The sequence below is a fragment of the Artemia franciscana genome, chromosome 20 (genome assembly GCF_032884065.1).
Source record: "Artemia franciscana chromosome 20, ASM3288406v1, whole genome shotgun sequence".
NCBI classification, from domain to species: domain Eukaryota; kingdom Metazoa; phylum Arthropoda; class Branchiopoda; order Anostraca; family Artemiidae; genus Artemia; species Artemia franciscana.
Window position 1 is genome coordinate 23,680,900 of NC_088882.1, and position 24,235 is coordinate 23,705,134.

Sequence of the window (24,235 nt, forward strand, 5' to 3'; positions counted from 1 at the left end):
TTCACATCTTCTTTCTGGTAGCAATTTTTCCGAGTTTTAAGTGAATTTGGAGATAAAAAGAAAAAATAGATTTCATTTCATGCCTCTTTTTTCTTGTCTTTTCGGTGAACAAAGGTCTTAAATTTCAAATTCGTATTTTCACTCCAACTTAGAGCCTGCTTCTTTTGGGCTACAGGACTTACTAAAGTGGTTTCAAACATTCAAACCGACCTCTAAAGTATTATATTTTCATCGTGTTTTATTTCATTAGTATTAACCAAACTGCGCTTCTCGACAGAACTTGAGTGTGGTGACAATAAGACACAAGTACCAAAATTAGTATCCAGGAGGGGAACTGGGGTAGATTTGGGTATATAGAGGCATCTCCGTTAGTCGGTCTGACTGGAAAACATCGCTTTCAATGGAGGATTCAAGTAAAATTAGACCTAGGAGCTCGGCTGGATTTTGGTGTATGGAAGCACCTCCGTTAGAACATTGAATTTAATGCATCATTTTCAATGGAAATTTTCAGTAACGCTAGATCTATTGTCAAAATCAAGCATACTGAAATTTAAATAATCTATACATCCAATCCAAGCGATTAAGGGATGGATAACAAAAAAAGGCGTATTGAACTGTATGTGGTTACTTTGCTAGATTCAAATGCTATTTTGATTAATGAAGCTTGTCTGTCTAGAATCCTTCAATTAAGTGAGCTTGGGGATAGCGATGAGAACCTTCTCACAGGGCCCCTGAGTTTTAGGCACAAAGAGAGGCCTGCTACTGCTAATTTCAGTCACCGTCTCTCGGAGTGAGTGAGAGTAATGGCGGACACCTTGACAGTACAAAGGAAGCCTCTTCGACAAAGGAAAAAAAGTGGTAGTCAACCCACCCAAAATACTATGCCCGAGGGCACCAATACCACAGTAGATATTGGTGCTATATTATTTTTTTCTGTTTTGGGGGGTAAAGAGACAATAGGCCTTTGTAACTTGAACCTCTACTTAGTTTTGTGAATCAACCCATAGATAACAAGAATTGTTATCATAATGATGATAACAAAATCTAAATCAGAAATAAGAAAAGATATAATTGTTTGTTCCTTATTCTTTTAATAGTCTGACTTAAATTTTTAGACTTGTAACATGGTTTCTGAGCCGTACATGTTAGCATAATTGCACATTATAAATCTAAAGAGTTGAGAGATTCCCGATCCATAGGGGAGGTCTAAATGAACCGCCCAGGTAAAATTCACAACCTTTCTCTGTTTTCATCTGTTTCTCGTTTCAGGAAGACGATCCCCTCAACAGGCAAGACCTAACTTCTCCTGTCAATATAGACTCCTGATAAAAATTCGAAGAAAAATTAAAATAAATATAATTAATTAGAAGAAGGTGTTTAAGCTCCTTCCGGCTATTTATTTTGAATTAAATTCGACAAGCCAAAATATCGCCTAATTCAATAATTAATGCCAGAAAACCAAAGCTGCAGGCGAGCTTAACCATCTTCTTCCAATTACCTCCAACAATAAGACTGTCCTAAGAAATAATCTTTTCATTTTATAAATTTCTGTTTATAAAAACGCAACTTAATAATATGAATAAATATAAATGTTAACACAGACCAAAAAGATTTAATAGAATTGAACAAAATAACTCTAAAATTACCTCGAAATACCTTTTTTTTTACACAATCCACCATAAATCTGGAACAACAGCGGAATATGGAGACTGTGTTAAAACTCTTTGTTTGGCAAAAATTAGATTCTGTAGTAGGATTAGCTCCAGCCTTCTTGCCATCTCACTACTTTCAAGTCTTTTCATAATTGGGGATGAAAAACAATAAGAGCAATCTTTAAAAACCATCTTGCAGGGTAGTGCCTTCCATACTAGAAATACAATTGTGTAAAGGACGTGAGCCCCATAATCATTTACCAAAAGCCTCAGACCGAATTTGTACTGGCGAGAAAAAAAATCGAAAAGCCTCTATAATGAGGATGAAAATGTTAAACCATGTTAGTTAATCAAACCATTAATCAAAGAAATAAAATAAGCTTTGTAAAAATTAATGATAAATCTCTGCAAAAATGAAAAAAGATTACTCCATAAAAGTCCTACTAACTTCATTTTATACTCTAGAATAGTATATAGTGGACAACTTGAACCCCAAAGAAATGCTAGTGGTATATTTTATTATAGCCCCTTTAGTTCCAAACTAGGAGAGGAAACCGACCTCAATTAGGCTCTTCAATAATGCCAACTAAAAATCTCATATAACTCTGAGTATCTGACTTCATATAACTCTGCAGCTTCGTATAACTACGATTTACAATATTAGACCCTGTGTATTTAGCAAGATCAGATATTCTTAAATACCAACGCTAGGTCACACCAAATTCTGTTTCTAAAATCTCTAATCACAGTTTCAATTTAGGTCACAGCTTGGATTCCAATACAGTTATAAAAACTCGATTCATTTTTGGGACACAGTGCACGGTTTCGATGCTAGCGGCTGGAGACAGGAAACTGGTATTGGTATCTAAGCTGTGGCTGGTACTTTATCCTTGTTGTAAGGCAAAACAAAATTGCGTTCCCTCCTATGGTGTTACCGTACGAGCGTCGGAGCGCGGGCTTGGAGGAGGCGCCAAGTTCAGAGCTCTGTACCAAAAGCTTCTCATGGGCAAGATAGGAGTTTTCATAACTGTATTGGTATTTAAGCTGTGATCTAACAAAACACACAACAGGAAAACAATCTTAATGGTTTTTAATGGTTAAGATTCAATCATTAACAACCATCAACTAAAAATTACTTGAATGGTCATAAATTGATGTAAAACACGTCTGTGTGTTTAGATATAGTGAGAGGAGTACGATGGAGAGGAAACATGCCTAGGGGAAATCTGGTCCCTCTGATATAGACAGAAGATTCTTCACTGAAAAGCATCAAAAAGTTCATGATAATAGACAGCAAGTAATGAACAATTATTCACAATAGTCTATGTATATATATATATATATATATATATATATATATATATATATATATATATATATATATATATATATATATATATATATATATTACCTTAGACCTTAGATCCTCCTGTGCCTCCAGAGGTGCCCAGGACATCAACGAGAAGCCGCCAGTCATCCCTCATGTGCGCCGCAGCAAGGACATCTTCCCACGCCGGTTGAAGGGAAGCATTTATGTTTCGCAGGTCCGTCTGATAGGTGCGCCGCAGTGTATTGCGCGGCCTGTCTCTTCTTCTTCTTCCTTCTGGTTGCCTCTGGAACGTCGCTTTCGGGATCCGGGAATCGTCCATACGAAGTACATGCCCCAAGTATTTCCACCGACGTGTCCTAATGACATCTGTCACCATGGGTTGTCCGGTCATCCGTCTCACCTTCTCATTAGAGATTTTTTGTGACTAATGGATATTTAGTATTCTCCGGAGACATGTATTCTCGAAAGCTAGAATTCGCTTTTCTTGCGTGTTATTCAGATGCCAAGTTTCGGAAGCATATAACAGGACGGGGATGACGTTGCTATTGAATAGACGAAGCTTGAGTCGGAGGGAGAAATTCTGCGACCTCCATATCGGTTTCAGTCTGTTGAATGTGCCGGAGGCCTGCCCAATGCGGCATGATGTATCATTTTCAGTTGATCCCGTATTTAACACTGTGCTCCCAAGATATTTAAATTCTAGAACCTGTTCAATGTCCTGGTTATCGCATCTCAGGTGTAAAGGTGAATCGGTTACTGCCATACTTTTTGTTTTATCAGCGTTGATTCTTAGTTCCATAAGTCGGCCTCTGTCACGTACATCTTCTAGAAATTCTTGTAGTCTTTGTTTACAGGACTCAATAAGCGTGATATCGTCGGCAAAGTCTAGATCATTAGTTTGGTGTTCTACGTTTAATTGTATGCTTCTGGTGCCAGTGTTACGGAGCAGATGGTCAATGACTAGCGCAAACAGGAAAGGTGACAAGACACAGCCTTGTTTAACACCGGAAAGGACACGAAAGTATCTTGTCCTTCCTTCTGTTGTTTTATATATATATATATATTTATATATATATATATATATATATATATATATATATATATATATATATATATATATATATATATATATATATATATATATATATATATATATATATATATATATGTATATATATAGGGAGCGTCGCCTAAGTAAAGAGCAATATGTCCACAATGTATTATTGATTTTTTTTTTTCTTTTGGACCCGGGCACTTTGTATCAAAGAAGTTGTCGTAAAAACTTTAAAAAGAGTTCATTTGATTAGAAATTGGAAGGGCTTGTGCCCTTTTTAATAATCGAAAGTGACTAGGGGGCAACTAACACCCCTTCCACGCCCACCATTTCCCCAAATACAACCAATAAAAATTTCATTTTCATTAGTAGAAAGTGGCTGGAGAGCAACTAATTCCCCTTCCCCGCCCAACATTTCCCCAAACACATACAATAAAAATTTTGAGATAGCCATAGAAATATTGAGATGGCAATTTTTTGTCGAAGAAACTTCGAACACAGCTCACTTGATTGGAAATTGAAAGAGCCGGCGTCCTTTTTAACTGTCGAAAGTGATTGGAGGGTAACTAACCCCCCTCCCACGCCCACCATTTCCCCAAACACATCCAACAAAAAATTTGAGATACCCATTTGATTCAACGTAATTAAAAGTTCTGGAAATTATGTCTTTAAGAATGACATTCCCCTCAGCCCTCAGGGAAAGGGTTGTTCGTGTTTTCCCGAAATGCATCTGATTTTAATTTTGATATGGCCATTTGTTGTCATACAAACTCGAAAACAGCTAATTCGATTGGAAATTGAAAGGGGCAGCTTTCTTTTTAAAAGTCAAAACGGGTTGGAGGGCAACTGATCACCCTACCATACCCACCATTTTCCCAATTACATCCAATAAAAAATTTTAGATAGCCATTATGCTGAACGTAATTGAGAGGTCCAGAAATTACGTCTTTGAGGATGGCACCCCCCCCCACGGCCCTCAGGGCAATAGTTAAGTCATCCCCTAGGGGTATATAAGGTATATAGAAAGGGTGATCGTATACACTTTGGAGGGGGCTCTTTGGATTCGTAATCAGAATTTCTAGTTTCCCTTGGAAATTAAAAGGGCCAGTGTCGTTTTTATTAGTAGAAAGTGATTGGATGGCAACTAATTCCCAAAACTCACCCACCATTTCCCCAACCACATCCAATAAAAATTTTGTGATAGCCATTTGGCTCAACGTAGTTGGAATATCCAGAAATTGTGCCTTTGAAGATGACCCCCCCCCCCATGAAAGCCACATCCAATAAAATTTTCAGATAGCCATTGTGTTCAACGTAATTGAGAGGTCCAGAAAATTTTCTTTGAGGATGGCATCCCCCCTCACAGCCTTCAGGAGAAGAGTTGCAAGTTATACACTGGGGACATATAAGTTTCTAGTTTCCCTTGGAAATTAAAAGGGCCAGTGTCATTTTTATTAGTAGAAAGTGATTGGAGCGCAACTAATTCCCGAACCTCGCCCACCATTTCCCCAAACACATCCAATAAAAATTTTGAAATAGCCATTTGGTTCTACGTAGTTGGAAAATCCAGAAATTACGTCTTTGACGATGAGACCCCCCCCCCACAGCCCTCAGAGCAAGGGTTATAAGTTATATATGCCATGGGGGCATATATAGAAAGGGTGATCATAAAAACTCCGGAATGGGCTCATTGGATTGTAAATCAAGATGTTCTAGTGCCCTTTTTAACATTATCCAACAGAGGTTGGATACCCCCCCCCCCCACATAGACCTCGTATTTTTCTGAAATGCATCTGATAAAAATTGGAAATTCGATTGGAAATTTAAAGGACTAGTGCCCTTTTTAATAGTAGAAAGTGAATGGAGGGCAGCTAACCCCACTCCCATAACCAAAATTTTTTCAAACCTATCCAATCCAAACTTTTACATAGCCACTTTGTTCAACGTAATTGAAAGGTCCGGAAATTCTGTCTTTAAGGATGAAAACCCACCAGAACCCTCAGGATAAGGTTTGTAAGTTATGCCCCGAGGGAATATGAGGTATATACCGAAAGGACGATACTATGTACTCCCAGGGGTGCCCTTTATAAGATTCAAATTGCCCCACGCCTCTAAGATGCATCTGATAGAAATTTTGAGATGGCCATTTGTTGTCGAAGAAACTACGAACACAGCTTACTAGATTGGAAATTGAAAGAACCAGCGCCATTTTTAATAGTAGAAAGTGATTGGTAACTAAGCCCCCTTTCACGCCCACCATTTCCCAAAACACACCCAATAAAAGTTTTGAGATACACATTTGGTTCAACGTAGTTGAAAAGGTAATAATTGAAATTCGTAATCGTAATTGTAAGGGTAAGGGTTGTAAGTTATGCCCCGATGGCATATAGGGTACATATCGAAAAAACGATAGCACAAACTTCAAGGGGGGATCTCATGGGATTGGTAATCAGAAGTTCTAGTGCTCTTTTTAAGATTCAGAGTGATCAGAGAGTAGATATCCCGACACACCTCGTGTTTTCTCGAAATGCATCAGATTTTAATATTGATATGGCCATTTATTGTCATACAAACTTCGAAAACAGCCCATTTGATTGGAAAATGAAAGGGGCAGCTCCCTTTTTAAAAGTCAAAAGGGGTTGGAGGGCAACTAATAACCCTACCATACCCACCATTTTCCCAACCACATCCAACAAAATTTTTTAGATAGCCATTTGTTCAACGTAATTGAGAGGTCCAAAAATTATTTCTTTGAGGATGGCACCCCCCCCCCCCCACTCCATATATGAAAGGAGCTTTTCCTTCTCAACGCCCCGCTCTTTACGCTAAAGTTTTTACTGTTTTAAAACGTAGAGTTAAGAGAAAGAGTCAAACTTTAGCGCAAAGAGCGGGGTGTTGAGAAGGAAAAGCCCCTTTCATATACGGAGTAATTTCTGTTCGTTTTAAGTTTTAATGTCGCTCCTTACTTTCACTTAAAAAACTTGTTTTTTTTATTTAATATTAGTAGAAAATGATTGCAGGGCAACAAGCCAACACCCCCCCCCCCACCAAACACATTTAATCAGAGATTAGAAGTTCTGGAAATTATATCTTTGACAACCCCCATACCTTTTCAAGACCAGAACATAATTTGCACTTTACTGTAAAAATGGCAGTGAATTTTGAATAAATAAAATGATATATACTCCTTAAAGTTTTAAATAATTTTTAGAAAGTTAAAAAGTTAAATTTTTTTAACGTATTTTGTTTATTTAGACCAAACAATATAACTGAGTCAAGCTCAAAACGAGCAAAAACTAACATGAGTAGAGCTGACAACTCTGATGCCTTCTCAAGACCAAAACATAATTTGAACTTTTATGAAAACAAAATACATTTTAAATGTATTCACTTTGTTGTTACTTGTTTTAGATGTTTTTACAAGATATATGAGGTGGGAAGTCCCCCCCTTGCACTCCAATTACAGCAGGAGTGCATGGTGTCCTTTTTAAGAGTAACAATAGACTGAAGGGCAAGCAGTCCCTTTCTCAAGCACAATCGTTTTCCAAACGCATCCAGTCAAAATTTTGAGATAGCCATTTTGTTCAGGATAGTAGAGGGTCAAGTAACTATGTGTTTAGAGATATTAGGCATCTCAACCCCCCCCCCCCAAATTGTGCAATTGGCCATTATGCTTTGAAACTAAATGTTGCTTTTATAGGCTAAATAAATCAAACGGCACTGTGTTAAATGATTGCCAATAAGACACTTCAGCAATATATCGAGAATGACTGGAGATATTAAGCTGAAACTTTTGGGGATACCACTAGTACTACTTCTGCTTTTAAAATTTTAACATATCAAAAGAGCGCAAGTGTATCTAAGTTGTCAAAGAGCATAGATAGAATCTTTTGGGATTGTAATTAAGTTTTATTTTTCAGATCAACTTCAGAAGCTATAAAATTAAGCGAAAAAATACTGTTTGACATGATTAAAAATTGTTGAAAAAGTTTGTCCAGCATACAAATAGCAACCCATACTACTGATTCTTATAGAAATAAACTGAAAAGATATCCAATATTTTTTTTTAAGTGTAAATTGTGTTCTGGTCTTGAGAAAGCATAGGGGTTATCAGCCCTACTCATGTTAGTTTTTGCTCGTTTTGAGTTTGACTCGGCCATCTATTGTAATTTCTTTTCGTTTTAAGTTTTATTTATTTATTATTAGTGATTTTTAGTAATTTTACGCCTGGAAGATTATTTGACTTTATTTTTTCTCAGTGTTGGCTTAATGGAGCTCCTTACTTTCCTTTGAAAAACTTATCTTGAGGATAGAGTTTTTTCTAAATAATATATATAAAACAAGGAACTTATTTTCATGGTGATTGCCATGAAAAGCAAATGGAATTGATAAAGCGCCTTGACAATAAAATTCATTACCATGAAATAATTCAGGTTTAAGTTTATTAGCATAAACACCTTGACAGAAGTTAGGCAAAACCATCAAATTCAGAATACCTCAAGATTCTGTAGCAGAGGTTTTAATCCCTACCTCAAAAATACGAAATATCGTATTCTTCTGGAAAGGATAGTCAAAGAAGGGTTTGTATTTGTTTGTTTTCCGCAAGGGGCAACTGCTTTGAATCAGTGATTTTAGATTATTAACAGAGGGCTCAATCAACTGGAAACTAAAAATTCTAGCGGTCTTTTTAATCAATAAAATAGATACTGGAACAGCGGAGTGACAACTTCTGTTAATTTGTGCCACCATCACCCTCCGAGTTACTTCCAAATGATAATAAGGATTCTAAAACTTGGATTTCATGTTGGTTATAACTTAAATTGAATATTCAAATCAAACTTTAAACGAAAAAAATCATGAGAAATCAACAAGAGTTTGGCTACTGCGCCCTTTCCCCTCCCCTAACTTTAAAAGTCTAAAGCCTACTGGGTCATTCGCTTTTTATTGAAATTTATATGAACAGTCATTGGGAAGAACTAGTAAAATTAAAATAATTTTATACATACCAATATATATATATATATAATGATATTAATTGCTGAAAGCTCAACAATCCAAGATTTTAAGTACAAAAGAAATTAGTAATATATTCCGTTTTCAGTAAAGCACAAATGAAGCAGTAGGCTTTACAATTTTACAGTTAGGAAGGAGGGAAGGAGGCTAGCCAAACTCTTGTTTGTAATGATTTCTGCTCGTTTTAAGTTTAATCTGAATATTCAAGTTAAGTTTTACTCGTAAATTCTCCAAGTTAAGATTTATTTATTCATTTATATTAGTACCTTTTGTGTGTTTATTGTCTATGATTATTTTTTTTTTTGTTTTCTTTTCGTTTTGCGTTTAATTTATTGTTAAATAATAATTTCTAGTCGTTTTGAGTTTGAGTTATTATAGGAATTTATTTCTGCTAGTCTTAAGATAAATACAGCTCTTTACTTTTCTGTTTGTTTTTGGCTGCCAAAATTTCAAGTTTTTTAACATTCCCCATTGCAACATCACAGTTTTTTTTTTCAATATCAAAGTTTTTCCAACATCAAAGTTTCCTCAAAGTATCAAAACATCAAAGTGACGCTTTTTCAACATAAAAGTTTCAAATTTCAACATCCTCTTCAATATTCCCTGAAAGTAATCACAAATAGATGTAGTAGCAGATACAAACAGTTACAGTCAAAGTTGAAAGAAGTCACAGTCTTAGTCACAACCAATCTCATTTGCAGATGAAATAGTAGTTGTAGCAGTAGTGGCCCTGAAAGTTTCAAATTAATACCATTATCCATTCTTAAGATGTTGCTTTTTGATAATTTAGATGCATTCGATTACTTTTGATTTATTGATCAGCATTTCGCGAAGTTTTGTTATTAGACGTTGTGCTATTTCAAATAATATAGATTTTTTACATCTTTATCGGTGTTAAGGGGAGCATCTAAAAGTGAAACAAGGAAAAGACTGCCCTTTGCTCCTTTTTCAACATCCCTCTCAACATACCTGTATAGTTTCAACTTAATATCTATAGTGATCACTTAGATATTGCTGTTGTGACCTTTTCCTCCTTTTGTTGTGAACCCTCCTATATATAGCATTCTTTGATTTTGCTTCACATTCCCTCAACATCTTCTAAAAGGTTTACTTCAGTATTCTTAGCCTTTTTGGAGGCCTCTTTTCCCAACAACTAACATTGTATATAAAATATTGGCAACTTAAATAACTTACAACATTTGCCTCAGGGGCTTTGGGGGTTAAGTAATCCCCAGAGGTATAGTTATTTGACATTTTGACTGTTTGGACAGGATTGCTATCCCAAAATCTCAATAAGATACCTTAGGAGGGAAGGCAGCTAAAAGGGAATGGGAGGGGGACGGGTTGCCCTCCAGCCACTTTTCAACACTCTCCTCAACATCCCCTGAGAGTTTAAACTTAGTAGCCACAGCTGTTCTTGATAAACTGCAGATAAACTTTTTTGATAAACAGAATGTACATAATAACTTTAGATTTCGTTTAACATGCTCCTCAGCATTCCCTTAAGTTTTGCTTTAATACCCTTTGCCTCTTTGGACATAAATTGAATCAAATCTCCCCCCTTTTCCTAACAGTAAATCTTATATATAAAAAAGGGAAAATTGCATAATTTATAATCCTTACCCTGGGGGTTGTGGGGGGCATTGCATCCCAAGAGGCATAGTTACTAAACCTTTTGATTGATTTGAAAAAAAAACATTTTACTCAGAATTTTGAACACTGATGAGGGATGGGAGCATAAAAAAAGGACAAGGGAGCTGGTTGCCCTCCATTAACTCTTCGAAATCCTCCTCAATATGCCCTGGATTTTTCAACTTTATACCCTCAGCTGTTCCTTAGATGTTTATGATAAATCCTTTTGACAATCAGCACACACACAGTGTACTTTATTGTGTTCAGCATACTTCCCCAAAGCTGTGGGGGAGGGGGTATATCATCCCCAGAAGCATAGTTATTTGAACTTCTGACTATTTTAAACAAGATGTCTATTTCAAAAGTTTAATCAACTATTTTTGAAAGGACAAAAAAGAATGTTTTGCAAGGGGGCTGGTGACCTTCCAGCCACTTTTGAACATTCCCTCAATATGTCCTGAAAGTTTCAACTCAGTGCCCTCAGCTGTTTTTAAAATATCACAGATCGTCTTTTCTGATACACTGGATTCACATAGTATACTTGATTTAGTGAAAAATACTACTGAATATTCTTGAAAGTTTCACCTTAATGCCCTTAGCATTTTTCAGATTCATCCAGAATCAAATATTTCTCCTTTCTCTAAGAATAAATCCTGGATGTAAACAATGGGCCGATTGCACAATTTACAATCCTTAGCCTGTTCTGAGGGGGCATGGCATCCCTGAAGGTATAGGTATTAGACTGCTTGACTAGTTTGAATAACATTACAATCCAAAAATTTTTCTAGTGTAGTGCTGAGAGACACCTAAAAAGAGCAAGAAGGGGTGGGAGGCTGGTTGCCCTTAAATCTCTTTTCTACATCTCGACATATCTTAAAATTTTAAACTTAATACCATAAGTTGTTCTTTAGATATTGCTGATATTCCCTTTTCATAACCAGCAAGCAAGCAGTGTGTTTTGATTGTATTTGGCATCTGTCTCAACATTTCCTTAAAGTTTCACACTAAAACCTTAAGCCTTTTTAAAGACCCATGATAAAACATATTCTATTTCCAATAGGAATCCTTATATGTTAGCAATTGGAAAAATGAATCTTTTATAGCCTTTATCCTGGAGGCTGGGGGAAGGTTTGTTAACCCTAGAGGCAGGGTTATTTGACCTTTTTTTTAAAAAGGGGGCCGGAACTTTTGATTTTCCAATTAAATGAGCTCCTTTCAAAGTTTATACAACAATTCCTTCTGTACAAAGTGCCCCAGTCTAATAACAAGTTAAATAAATAATACGTTGTGCCAACATTGATCTTAAAGATGGACTGCACTGCCTGATCTTCTACTCCTTGTCAAGTTGAAATTTGAAAGACTAAATGGAGGCAGTGCTGACAGGTGAGTAATTTAATTCATACCAGTGGTTTATGACTCTTCTTGAGATATACATTAGACAGATTCTTGATCAGGAGCTTAACTTTGGCAACTTCTTGGACTGTCCTATTGTTTACATCCAGGATTCTTTGACTAATGATAGCTGGTACTATGGCTACTGATGAAGATGGTAGGAGTTCTCCTTTTGAAGTTTGTAAGTCAGCATCATGCTGCTATACTCTCATATGAAGCTGATTTTCAGCTTTCTATGCAGTTTGGTGCTTCTCACATCTTGCTGATAAGAGGGAACAGCAAGGCACATGCCAAAATTGAGATTGGATCAAACAAGAGCTTTATACAGTTTTATGAATATTGTTGCCTCCCAACAACTGTTGGTCTATTCTCATAGGCCAAGGACCCTATTGCTTGGGAAACAAGAAGCTGAACATGGCTGTTGAATCATAACTTGTTACCAATGATGACACATTTTGTGATTAATTACCAGAATTAATCAGAATTACCTAGATGTAGAACTACTTTGACCAAAAAAAAATAGTAACTTCTATGTATCCTATATAAATATGCGCATGTCCAACTTAAATGGTATTCAAATTTTTTGCTGTTTACCCCATCACTTTCTATGTTTTACTTGCTCAAAAATATTTTTATTTTGAGATCTTGTGCATTAATTTTTTCATTTGGTCCCTGAGGAGACTTAGAAGGAGGAGATTTCATCTGCATCTGCCCCCTTTGTAAGAAAAGGGGGATTAAGGATTTAGTTTTAAGTTTTAACCTTAAAGGTAACACAACATAAGAAAGTCAGCTTAAGAGTCTTAAGCTGTTTTGCTAGTTTTTGAAAAAGCTCACACTAGACAATTTTGGAGGAGATGGGCAAACATCAGAACAATAAACATTATTTAAAATTATAAATAAACATTATTTAAAAAGTAAATAAAAACAGCTGCAAACTATCAGAAGTATCAAAAGGTGCAGAATGAGGCCACCAATTCCATCAAACAACTGAAGAAGAGTCATGAAGAAAGGTTAGCTGAAAATATAAAAAATAACCCCAAGCTGTTTTGGCAGTATGCTTCTGTTGAATGTTGAAATAGGCACTCCATCCCTGATTTGACCCATCATGGTCAGGCAGTTTCAGACCCAGCTATTAAAGCCAAGATCCTAAATAACCAGTTTGCATCAGCTGTCACACCAGAAACTACTATTCGTCTCCCAGCTCCTCCCTCAAATACTGTTACTACCCAATGCCACCACTTGAGCTGACTGAGGAGTCTGTTTTGAAACAGCTTGCTTTGTTGGATGTAAATAAATCTGCAGGGCCAGATGGCCTCCACTGCTGTCTTTTGCATGAGTGCAGAATAGAAATAGCATACCCACTATCAAAGCTCATGAGACTATCTCTTGATAGCTCAAAGCTTCTTGTGGAGTGGAAAGTGGCATATATAACCCCCATTTACAAAAAAGGGAAGGAAAGATTAGGCGGAAAACTACCAGTCTATTAGTATTACCTCTGTTGTTGTTAAGCTTCTTGAACATATTGTCAACAAAGCAGTTATTGAGCACCTTGATCAGAGTCATCTTCTCAACAGCTCTCAACATGGTTTCCAATGCAAGAGATCAGTTGACCCTAATCTACTCAAGTCATATGACTATATTACAAAGCTACTGGAGAGGGGAATCCATTCTGAATGTTATTCTGACCCAAATATTCTTGTATTTACACATATAGAATTGCAATCATTTCTGTTTTTGTTGATTGGATATTTGAAATTGCAAATTTGTAATAGGCCTAGTTTAGAAACAAAATTTGGGCTATATATTTGCATATTAGGGGGGGGGGGTGGGAGTAAATCATAGCATATATTAAATATGTAAACTAACCATTGCTGTATTTAATATATGCTATGCTTTACCCCCCCCCCTTAATGTGCAAATATATAATAACTCCATAATGGTGAGTTTGCAGTAGTTTTGCAAGAGAGAAAATATGTTCAAAAAGTCAAAATGCATCTATTAACAATAGTTTCATGACCCTAAACAATTGTTCAGGTAATAGGTACATTGACCAAAACTTCTTTGGGCTTGTCTTGGTTTGATCAGCTAATTTGGATTCAAAGCTTGAGTGCAAGGCAAGCATCAAGTTTTTAAGTGTGTTCTGGCTTTTGAAGTTTGTGTGAGTAGATTGGGCAAATATTAGCAAGACTTAGTCTTGACTCCTCATCAACTGTAGATGGAGAATTGTTGTGAAGCCAAATGAAGACTAAAGTGGTTTCCAAAAGGCATAACATTTTAAGAAGAAGTAGACTATGAATTTGGAATGAATCAATAGGCTATCATTAGAATGTGACTTTAAAGTAGGCAAATGGACTTAAAAATGAATTATGAGTTTTTAAGATAAATTTTGTAATTAACTTACTAATGAAATAGCTAAGAAATTGACATATTGTTAGAATCAAGAATCAGAGGAGGGGGGGTAGCCCCCCTCAGTTCCTCTGACATTAAATTACATTAGCTGCATATTCAAAATCCAATTAAAGCACTTATTTGACAAAAATTGCAATTTTTGAGATTTTACCTTGCCCTCCCCTCACTTAAAGAGGACTAAAACTGTTACTGAATTCAGGGGGTATGTTTTGCCATTAGGGAGAGGTATACAGTTCATTGGTATGCCTTAAAGAATATGAAAGTAAAACAGTTCAAAATAGGGATGATACCTTTTTATTGACAGTGAAATATAAAATTATTTAACTGGATATTTCAAACACATATACAGTGTTCATCATCAGCAGTAAAACTGCTGTTCAGTTTTACTGCTGATGATGAACACTTTATATGTGTTCGAAATATCCAGTTAAATAATTTTATATTTCACTGTCGATAAAAAGGTATCATCCCTATTTTTAACTGTTTTACTTTCGTCATGGAAAGGCAGTGTTGTCTTCGAAGTTATCTACTTAAAGAATACCTGGTAAATATTCTAGAATGCCTTAAAGTAGCATAACCTTCCGAATTGTATAGCTTACTTCTGGAGAATAGAAATGTAGGCTAGCACTAGGCCTATAGGCTAATTGAGAAATTAATGGCATTGGTTTTATCCCAACTAATATTGCTCTATAAGGTCAAATCGATGTTAAAACGATTTTCTAGAATAAATATTGAATACTTAGTACTTAAATACATAACTGCAATTTGAAATTTACTTACGATTCATGAAACACTTTATTTGTCACGTAGGCTAGCTTTAAATCCCTGTTTTTCTGTTGCTGTTGTATTGTAAACTAATGTGCGTGATTGTCGTTGAATATCTATTCTGTTCTATTTTTGCAGTCAGATTGCGCTGCAAACTTTCAGTCACATCAATTTTCAAGTGAATTAAATCGGTCTTTATTCTTTTTTAAACTGGCTTGAGCTGTTTTCCACCTTCCTAAACTCGTCTTTTTATGTGGTACATTGAACCTTTTCTTCACTTTGGTTTTTAGGGTAGAATCAGCCGAGTGAAAACAGTTTTCCATTCACCGGATCAAACTTTTTATGAGTATAACCCCTTAAGTTTTTGAAACTGAAGTTTTAGATATTTTTTAGATTTGGAATTTGTTTAATAAAATCAGCTCTTAGTAAATGGCAGACGTTGAAGAAGTGATTAAAAATTGTTTACAATGAAAATATTCTTAAATATTGAAAACCAATTACCGCAGTATACAATTAATGATTAGCCGTCATTTGCCAAACAAAATAATTTTAAGACTATTGGCGAAAAACTTAAAATATTCAATACCATCAATGATCATATTAATAATGGAATATCAATATGCGATCATTATATTCAATAGTCACGAAATGCAAAAAGAGGAGAAGACAATAAGCAGTAAACTATAATATTGAACCTGAATCCAAACTAAAATTAGAAAATGAAATCAAAGAATATAATAAATTATTTCAGATTTAAATTTCTAATTAATAGTGTAGGAAATAAAGATATTATTGAAATTAAAAACAATTTTAAATCGAAATAGATTTCAAAAGCTGGAAATTATAATGAAGTGAATAATAAATATTCACTTTTTTTCTCTAAACAATGGCCAAGGCTCGTGAGCCTTAATGAAACTTAAAGAAACTCAAAATGCCATTGTCAACTTTTGCGACCTTCCCTATTATAGCCGAGGGTTTGACGTCCCCGTTTCTACTAAAAGGTAGTTTGCAGACGAATTATGTTCTTCATTTGAGTTGGATAGTTGAAAATAAATTTTAGCAAGCTCCAGAATCCAAAATCATTTTTTGGAGAGATGCTACGAAACACCGACTTAACACTTGTATTTCCGTCAAAGATATTTTCTTTCTGAATGTAGCTTGAATTCTTTTGCTGGATTACTATCTCCAGTCAAAACACCTCTCTCATCAATTGCAAGCTGTACAACTTAAAACATTGATATCTGATATAATTTTAAATGTGAGCTATCCTCCCTTTAAAATTTAGAAGATATTATTACGATAATGTGCATACGCTTTATTTTTTCATGGTAGTGGGCTACTGTTGGTGATATTTCTTTTCTAATTCACATAATTGTTGTTCAAGGGTTTGTGACCTTCTCATTTTTAAAAGGAGTTGTGACTAATTCCAAAACAGGTCAAATTGGCATCCAGTGCTTGTTTTCCATCTTGGATAGGTAGCATCCTAGGTAGGTACTTTTTTCCACATGATTTCTGAATTTTTCATTTTACCGACCATTTAAATATAAAATGTAACGTCTACTCATTGTGATTTGAGCTCAAATTTCGTCTCATCTATCTCCAAATATTGTACACTGTAGATTGTCAGTTGAACGGCTTATTTACAATACCTGTAAGTCAATGAATTTACAATCTAGTTTGTCAGTGGAAAAGACCTGTCGAAAAAATTTCAATTTTAGAGTAGTGACAAAATCCTTTAGTGTCGGAACAAATCCATTATTATTATCCTTAATATTAAATCATTTACATACTCAATATTAGCCGAATTTGCCACCTTTCTTCGACCATGTTTTAGCGGTAGTCATGACGTTTGGCGTTATCGCTGGGCTTTTATAATCTGGAATTTCAAATCCAAAAGCATATTCAATTTCAATGGAAGACAAAACTCCTCCTGAGTCTCTATCAGGTAACCTATAGTTTCAGCCATGGTTTAATCAAATCATCCATTAGAAAAGTGGGTGAAATTCTGGTAAAATTCTAGTTAATTGACTTCCTGCTATCTCAGAAAGGGTTTAGGCTAGGGAAATGAAACTTTCAGGGATGGATCAACAGACTAAAGTATGTCCCAGGAAGGTATATTGAAGCAACTACCTCCACTCCTTCTCTCTCTAGAGGGCCCTGACCTTTGAAAACATGTGTGTTATAAAAGTGAAACCTTGCAAAATAAATCGTCTGCTTAATAGAAGTATTTTCAGCTTCATAACTTTGCTCAATTCCATTTTATAAGGTTTTAAAGATATACAAAAACATTTCCTAAATTTTGAAAAAAGACATTGATGTGGCTCAGAATTCTAGGCTACTTAAATAACAGGAATTGTATTTCCAGAACTAAAGGTAGAGAAAAAGCAACTGGGGTAAAATTCTAGTTGATTGACTTTTGGCTATCTTGAAAAGGGGTTAGGTTAGGAAAAATGAAACTTTCAGGGATGGGTCTAAAGGCTAAAGTATGTTCCAGGAAGGTAGTTTGAAGTACCCACCTCCACTCCTTCTCCATCTAGAGAGCCTTGAAATTTGCCTACATGACAGGTCTATACCTATTGAAATTTTGACAAAACAACATTTTACCTTAATTTTCTTTAACCAGTTACCTTTTCTTTGCCTTTAGTTCTGAAAAATACAATTCCTGTTATTTGAGTAGAATTCTGAGCCATAGGAATTTTTTTTTTAATTTAAGAGATATATTTGCATATCTTTAAAACCTTATAAATTGGGATTGAGCAAAGTTGTGAAGCTTAGAACAATTTTGTTGTACTTCATTCAAGCAGAAGATCTTTTTTGCAAGGTTTCACTTTTATAACACACATATTTCTAAAGGTCATCAAAGGTCAGGGCCCTCTAGAGGTAGAAGGAGTAGAGGCAGGTACTTCAAACTACCTTCCAGGGACATACTTTAGCCTTTAGACTCATCCCTAAAAGTTTCATTTTCCAAACCCAACCCCTTTCTGAGATAGCCAAAAGTCAATCAACTAGAATTTTACCAGCAACAGGTAACTGAAAATTAAGGTCAAATGTAGTTTTGTCAAAATTTCAATAGGTATAGACCTGTCATGTAGGCAAATTTCAGGGCTCTCTAAAGGGAGAAGGAGTGGAGGTAGTTACTTTAAAATACCTTCATGGGATATACTTTAGCCTGTAGACCCATCCCTGAAATTTTCATCTTCCTAACCTAACCCCTTTCTGAGATAGCAAGAAGTCACTCAACCAGAATTTTACCCAAGGCTAGCCTATGTCTTGGCCAACTTTAAATATAATTATGGATAACACTAGAGGCAGGAGGTTCTTAGGCAAGTATGTAGTTTTCAATGTAATTTTGCTAGAATGAAAGTAAATAGATTACTTGATGCTTTTTTGTATGTCTTTTTATTATTCATCAATCACTTCTGTGGGAAATTAATAATGACAATAATAATATTTATTACCCACAAATATACAAAAGTATAAGCAGTGGAGTACAGAGAAATTACATTTTGAGCCCTCAATAGGGCCTCAAAAGATAAAGCAACTAATAGTTACCAAAAGATTAAAAACATGTTTCTAATTAAACTACCAAGGCTAGTGAGACACATTGTCATTTGTGTAGCATCCTGCTGGGCATGCTTGCTTATTAGTTTAGTGTTGCTTTTGTTATGTGCTTATATTGTTGTAGCATCCTGCTGGGCATGCTTGCTTATTAGTTTAGTGTTGCTTTTGTTATGTGCTTATATTGTTGTAGCATCCTGCTGGGCGTGCTTGCTTATTAGTTTAGTGTTGCTTTTGTTATGTGCTTATATTGTTGTAGCATCCTGCTGGGCATGCTTGCTTATTAGTTTAGTGTTGCTTTTGTTATGTGCTTATATTGTTGTAGCATCCTGCTGGGCATGCTTGCTTATTAGTTTAGTGTTGCTTTTGTTATGTGCTTTTATTGTTGTAGCATCCTGCTGGGCATGCTTGCTTATTAGTTTAGTGTTGCTGTTGTTGTGTGCTTATATTGTTGTAGCATCCTGCTGGGCATGCTTGCTTATTAGTTTAGTGTTGCTTTTGTTATGTGCTTATATTGTTGTAGCATCCTGCTGGGCATGCTTGCTTATTAGTTTAGTGTTGCTTTTGTTATGTGCTTATATTGTTGTAGCATCCTGCTGAGCATGCTTGCTTATCAGCTTAGTGTTGCTTTTGTTATGTGCTCATGTTGTTATATTTACAGGTGCTTCAGTCATAATAAAGAGCTAAATCAACTTGAGACTTAGGAATTCTACAATTTGTAGCTAATTCAGAAATGGTAGGCTAATTATTATATCCCTAGTCTTAATTGTAAAATGGGTACTTAGCCTATCTGTTATAGCAACCCCACTATAGACATTAAGTTAGGTTAATCCTAATGAAACATACCATAATATGATGAAGATATAATAGCCTACTTTAGAAACAAATTTGGGCTATATATTTGCATATTAGTGGAGCTGGGGTAAAGTATAGCAGGTTTGCATGCAAAACATGCTAGGTACAATTCTTCTACATATTATGAAGTAAGGATTGTTTTCTAACTTCATACTGTCTAAGTACTTTACCCCCCCCCCTTAGTGTACAAATATATAGCCCAAATTATATATTTCCCATTTATTCTGTCACCTGTCTTTGTCTTGTCTCATGCTAAGCTGAAAGAAACTAGCAAAATAAAGTGGTTCTACAGTGTGTCAAAGGATGAAGAACTTGAGGGGCTGTTATAACAGATAAGTACTGTAAAATATTAGGTAGAATCCAAGTCAAGCTACTTTTTTGCTATCTTGGAAATGGGTTAGGTTATGAAAATAAAACTTTCAGGGGAGGAAATACAGACTAAAGTATTTCCTGGGAAGGCGTTTAGAAATGCTAACCTCCATTCCTTCTCTTTCTAGAGGGCACTGACCTTTGATAACTTCTAAAATTCTTCATGTAATAAAATGACTTGCCAATGAAAGCAAGAGTAATGAAGTTTTGAGCTTAGTCTTATCAATAAATGTAAGAGTAACCCAAAAAGGTTTGTAATTATGTGTCCAGTAAAGACCATACTAGGTGCTGTGTTAAAGGCCTCATTACTGATGATGGAAGAGAAGTGACTGACACCAAGAAACTAGCAAACTTTCTAAAAAACCAGATCACTTCTGTCTTCACAACAGAACCAGTTAGTGAGCCTCCAACTCTTCCTAAGTACAACATACTATCTTCCATGAGTATAGTTGTTATCACTGTATCTATGGCAGAAAAGAGGCTGAAAAACTTCAGTACTAACAAATCAGCCAGTACTAATGGAATCCACCCAAGATTGCCCAAATAAACAGCCACCAAGATTTCCCCTGCTTTGTGCCATCTGTTTCAGTTTTCTCTTGTCAGCAGGGTTGTTCCCTCACAATGGAAGACTGCTTTTATTACACCCATATTCAAAAAGAGGGACTGATCTAAAGCTGAAAACTACAGACCTATAAGCCTGACATTTGCTGTCACTAAGGTTTTAGAGAGAATTGTCAACAACTCACTGCTCAAGCACCTTGTTTCCAACAGCATAAGCTTGGACAAACAGCTTGATTTTCTTCCTGAGAAGTCAGTCAAATCAAACCTGCTCAAAACTTAGGAGCTAATTACTCAGCTCCTTGACAGAGGATTTCCTGTTGACCTAATTCTTCTAGACATTGCCAAATCCTTCAACAAAGTCCTCATAGTTGTTAACAAAGAGCTAGCTGACTGGCTAATGGACTTCCTTGGTGGCAGAATGCAAAAGGTTTGGCTCTTTACCACAGATAGACTGAAGGTCTATTCAACACCTTGCCAAATTCTGAGTGGTGTCCCTCAAGGAACTGTCCTCAGGCCAACCTTATTCCTCATATACATCAATGACCTGGTAGCTTGACAAAAAATCACGTGACTGGTTATGATGGCAACTCCAAGCTATTTGGTACCACAGACAACAGTAGCCTACAAGCCAATCTCAACCAAATTCAAGCATGGGCATATAAGTGGCTTCTGTCCTTCAACATCTCAAAGTGCATCACTCTTCATTTTGGCTGTTATAATCTGCAGCACTAGTACACTATGTATGATGGCAAAACATCATCAATCATCTTGCTTCCGCTTCTAATGCTAGTAGAGACCTTGGAGTCCTGTTGGATGACAGTTTAAAATTCCATGATCACACTGCCTAAGCAGTTTTGAAAGCAAACACAAATTTGGGCTCATGAAAAGAACCATCAGTAGTTAATCTTCTACAGTTTTTCTGAAACTATGCAAAGATGTGGTCAGGCCAATCCTGGATTTTGGAACATGTCTTGCTGATCCTTTCTACAAGAGCAGTATTCAGCTCATTGAAGATGTCCACAGGAGAGCCACCAAATGCATTGACAGTTTATGCAGTCAGCCCTACTGCTGTAGACTATAATCCACTAACCTCCCAACACTCGTTTTTGGCATAGGCGTAATGACATGATGCTCACCCACAGGTACCTCCAGCAAGCAGACCAGAAGCTGTCCACCTTCTCTCCCCACCAAAGACAAACACAAGAACTTTCCAAAAAGTTGTGTAACATATGGACCAGCAAACCCCCTCCCCCTTTCAGAACTCAAAACCAAATCTCTCATTCATTTATTTTAGAAAGTTTTAAAATAAGAATCTCTTATACATATAAAGGTTTTAAAGTAAAAGTTAATCATCTCATAGGATTTGTGCTTTTTTTAGTACAAGTTTTATAACAGGCAAAAAACGATACTTTTTACCTTTGGTACAAATCTTCCTTCAAGCAAAAAATGATACTTTTTTTGACTACCAAAATTAGATTCAAACTTTTGAATAAAGCCAATTAGAAACCAGATTTCTACATCTGGTCTGGTCAACAAACTGAAGGTGAAAACCCTCGTTATAATAGATCTTTGCAAGGAGGTTAAGCCATATGTTGTATAGTCAAAAAAAAAGAGTTGTGTTGCAACTCTTCTGAGGTCAGTCTACCCTGTGCTTAATTTAGAAATCCGGATTGATTCGGGATATATAAGGTGAACTAAAAGTTAGGTGTATAATTCAGTTTTTTGGTAGACACTCTTTGATGCACTTGTTATACCAATTATTGGAGCCGTTTTACCTGGAGTTGTATATGAAGTAAGAAAATAAAAATATTGTCAATAATTGTGTTTGTCTTTGAATTAAGGTACAGATACAGTTCCTATTGTCTGTTGGTACGTTCCCAAGGGAATCTGCCCATCTCGGCAAACCTAAACATCATGATGATGAGTTCGTCTCCAAGGTTATAGAGACTGGTCAATAGAACCCTCCCAATCTATATCCATTAACTATAAGGCTCCCATATTACAAACAACTTAAACCATATACGAAATCAAGCAAACCTTATAAGCAACCAGTAAAACTATAAGAAGTCAAACAAAAACCATAAGAAACCCCCCCCCGTAACATCTGGCGCGGTCTTCAATAAAGACAATAAAGGAACTGTATAAGCCTGACAACATAACTACCTGGTACCCTAGACAAATATGATTATTAACAAATTATTTTTTGATTTTGAGTGCATTTAATTTTACATTATTTAAGTGCAGTATAATTTTATTTCTACTTATGTATTCTTTTGTATGTACCCCACCTTAAGGAAATTAAAGCTTCAGTAGTTAAATATAAATAAACGTTAAATGAAAACTAAAATTTTATATACCTGAATTAAAATAACAAATATGGCTCAGGAACAAGATGAATTATTAAAAGCGCAACAAATCATTGCAACTTCGGTAGAAATTGCAAAATCATTACCTGATTATGAAGGGGATACAGATGTAGATCAATTCAACATCCATTTAGGACAATTTGTTGAAATGACAAAAATTGACTTAAATGCATTAAAAAACATGCTACTCTTAAGACTAAAAGGACAGGCTTTGACATTTTTGAAACAAATTGAAAATACCGTAGGAACTGAAACCACCTCAACAATTAACTCAATAAAGTTATTGCAACAGGCTTTCCAAAAGAGATTCATCGATACTAGCTCATTGAACAAACTAAAACATGGGTTAGTCACATTCGAACAGACCCAGAACGTAAGAGAATATTTAAATAAAATTAGAATCGCAACAGAAGCGCGATACGGTCCAGGTGAAGGGGAATTGTATGAAAAAATAATACTAAATGCATTTAAACAGGGACTCAACCCAAAACTATATCGTCTCTTAATTTCCAAAAAAATCGACGACTTAGAACTGGCAGTTCAGGAAATAGAGACCGCCGTGGAAATCGATTCCATAGTCCTGCAGCACCAAAAACTATCAATAAATGCGGTAGAAAGTAAAACAGCTGTAAAATCAAGAGATCCCTCTCCGCGATTTTTCTCCAGAGAATCATCGCCAAAACCACTTCGAAATCAAATTCGAACCACCACACCTCCAAGACAAGTACGCTTTGCCCCCAATAATCAAATGAGGGCACAGGCGAATTATGAACCACTAAGGTGCTACTCCTGTAACCGGTTAGGTCACATCGCAAGAAATTGTTTTACGAACAATAATTATCGCCCAAATTTTAGGGGATCAAGCAACCATTTGTCCAGGGGGACAAACTATAATGGGTACGCCCCTAGAGGCAATCGAGGGAACACCTTTTTAACAAGAGGTAATTATCCAACCCAAAATTTCCAACGCAGTACGAATCAATATCGCGGAGGGTATCGCAGAAGGTTAAACCAACCTAACAATGGTTGGAATAGAAATACAAGAGGTAACTTTACCAGCCGACGGAACCCATATAACAACTCAACTTCAATTAATGATCAAGAAAACCAAAATAGAACTAATGAAAACTCTACACCCGAAATCTGGGAACCCCAGGGAAACGAATCAAGCCCCCAAAATTCGTAGGACCAAAATTTGGTGGCAAAATAATATATAGGTCCCCACCAGTGATTATACCATTTTTAAGTGCAAATAATAATAATATGTTACCAGTATTTG

At 35.8% G+C, this 24,235-nt stretch overlaps 2 protein-coding genes across 3 annotated transcripts in view; one reads left to right on the top strand and one right to left on the bottom strand.

Annotated features, from left to right (window-relative positions):
* The window catches only part of LOC136039929 (WD repeat and SOCS box-containing protein 1-like), a 115,921-nt gene extending 100,585 nt beyond the window's left edge, over positions 1 to 15,336 (bottom strand). The window contains exon 1 of the mRNA XM_065723923.1: positions 15,263 to 15,336. Coding sequence (XP_065579995.1) covers positions 15,263 to 15,269 — 7 coding nt within the window. The 5' untranslated portion in view covers positions 15,270 to 15,336. The remainder of the gene's footprint in view (positions 1 to 15,262) is intronic.
* A 1,744-nt stretch (positions 15,337 to 17,080) lies between these two features.
* The window catches only part of LOC136039932 (uncharacterized), a 67,569-nt gene continuing 60,414 nt past the window's right edge, over positions 17,081 to 24,235 (top strand). The window contains exon 1 of one of the 2 annotated variants that reach the window (XM_065723925.1): positions 17,081 to 17,192. In XM_065723925.1, coding sequence (XP_065579997.1) covers positions 17,159 to 17,192 — 34 coding nt within the window. In that variant the 5' untranslated portion in view covers positions 17,081 to 17,158. The remainder of the gene's footprint in view (positions 17,193 to 24,235) is intronic. The other variant, XM_065723926.1, reaches the window with a different exon arrangement.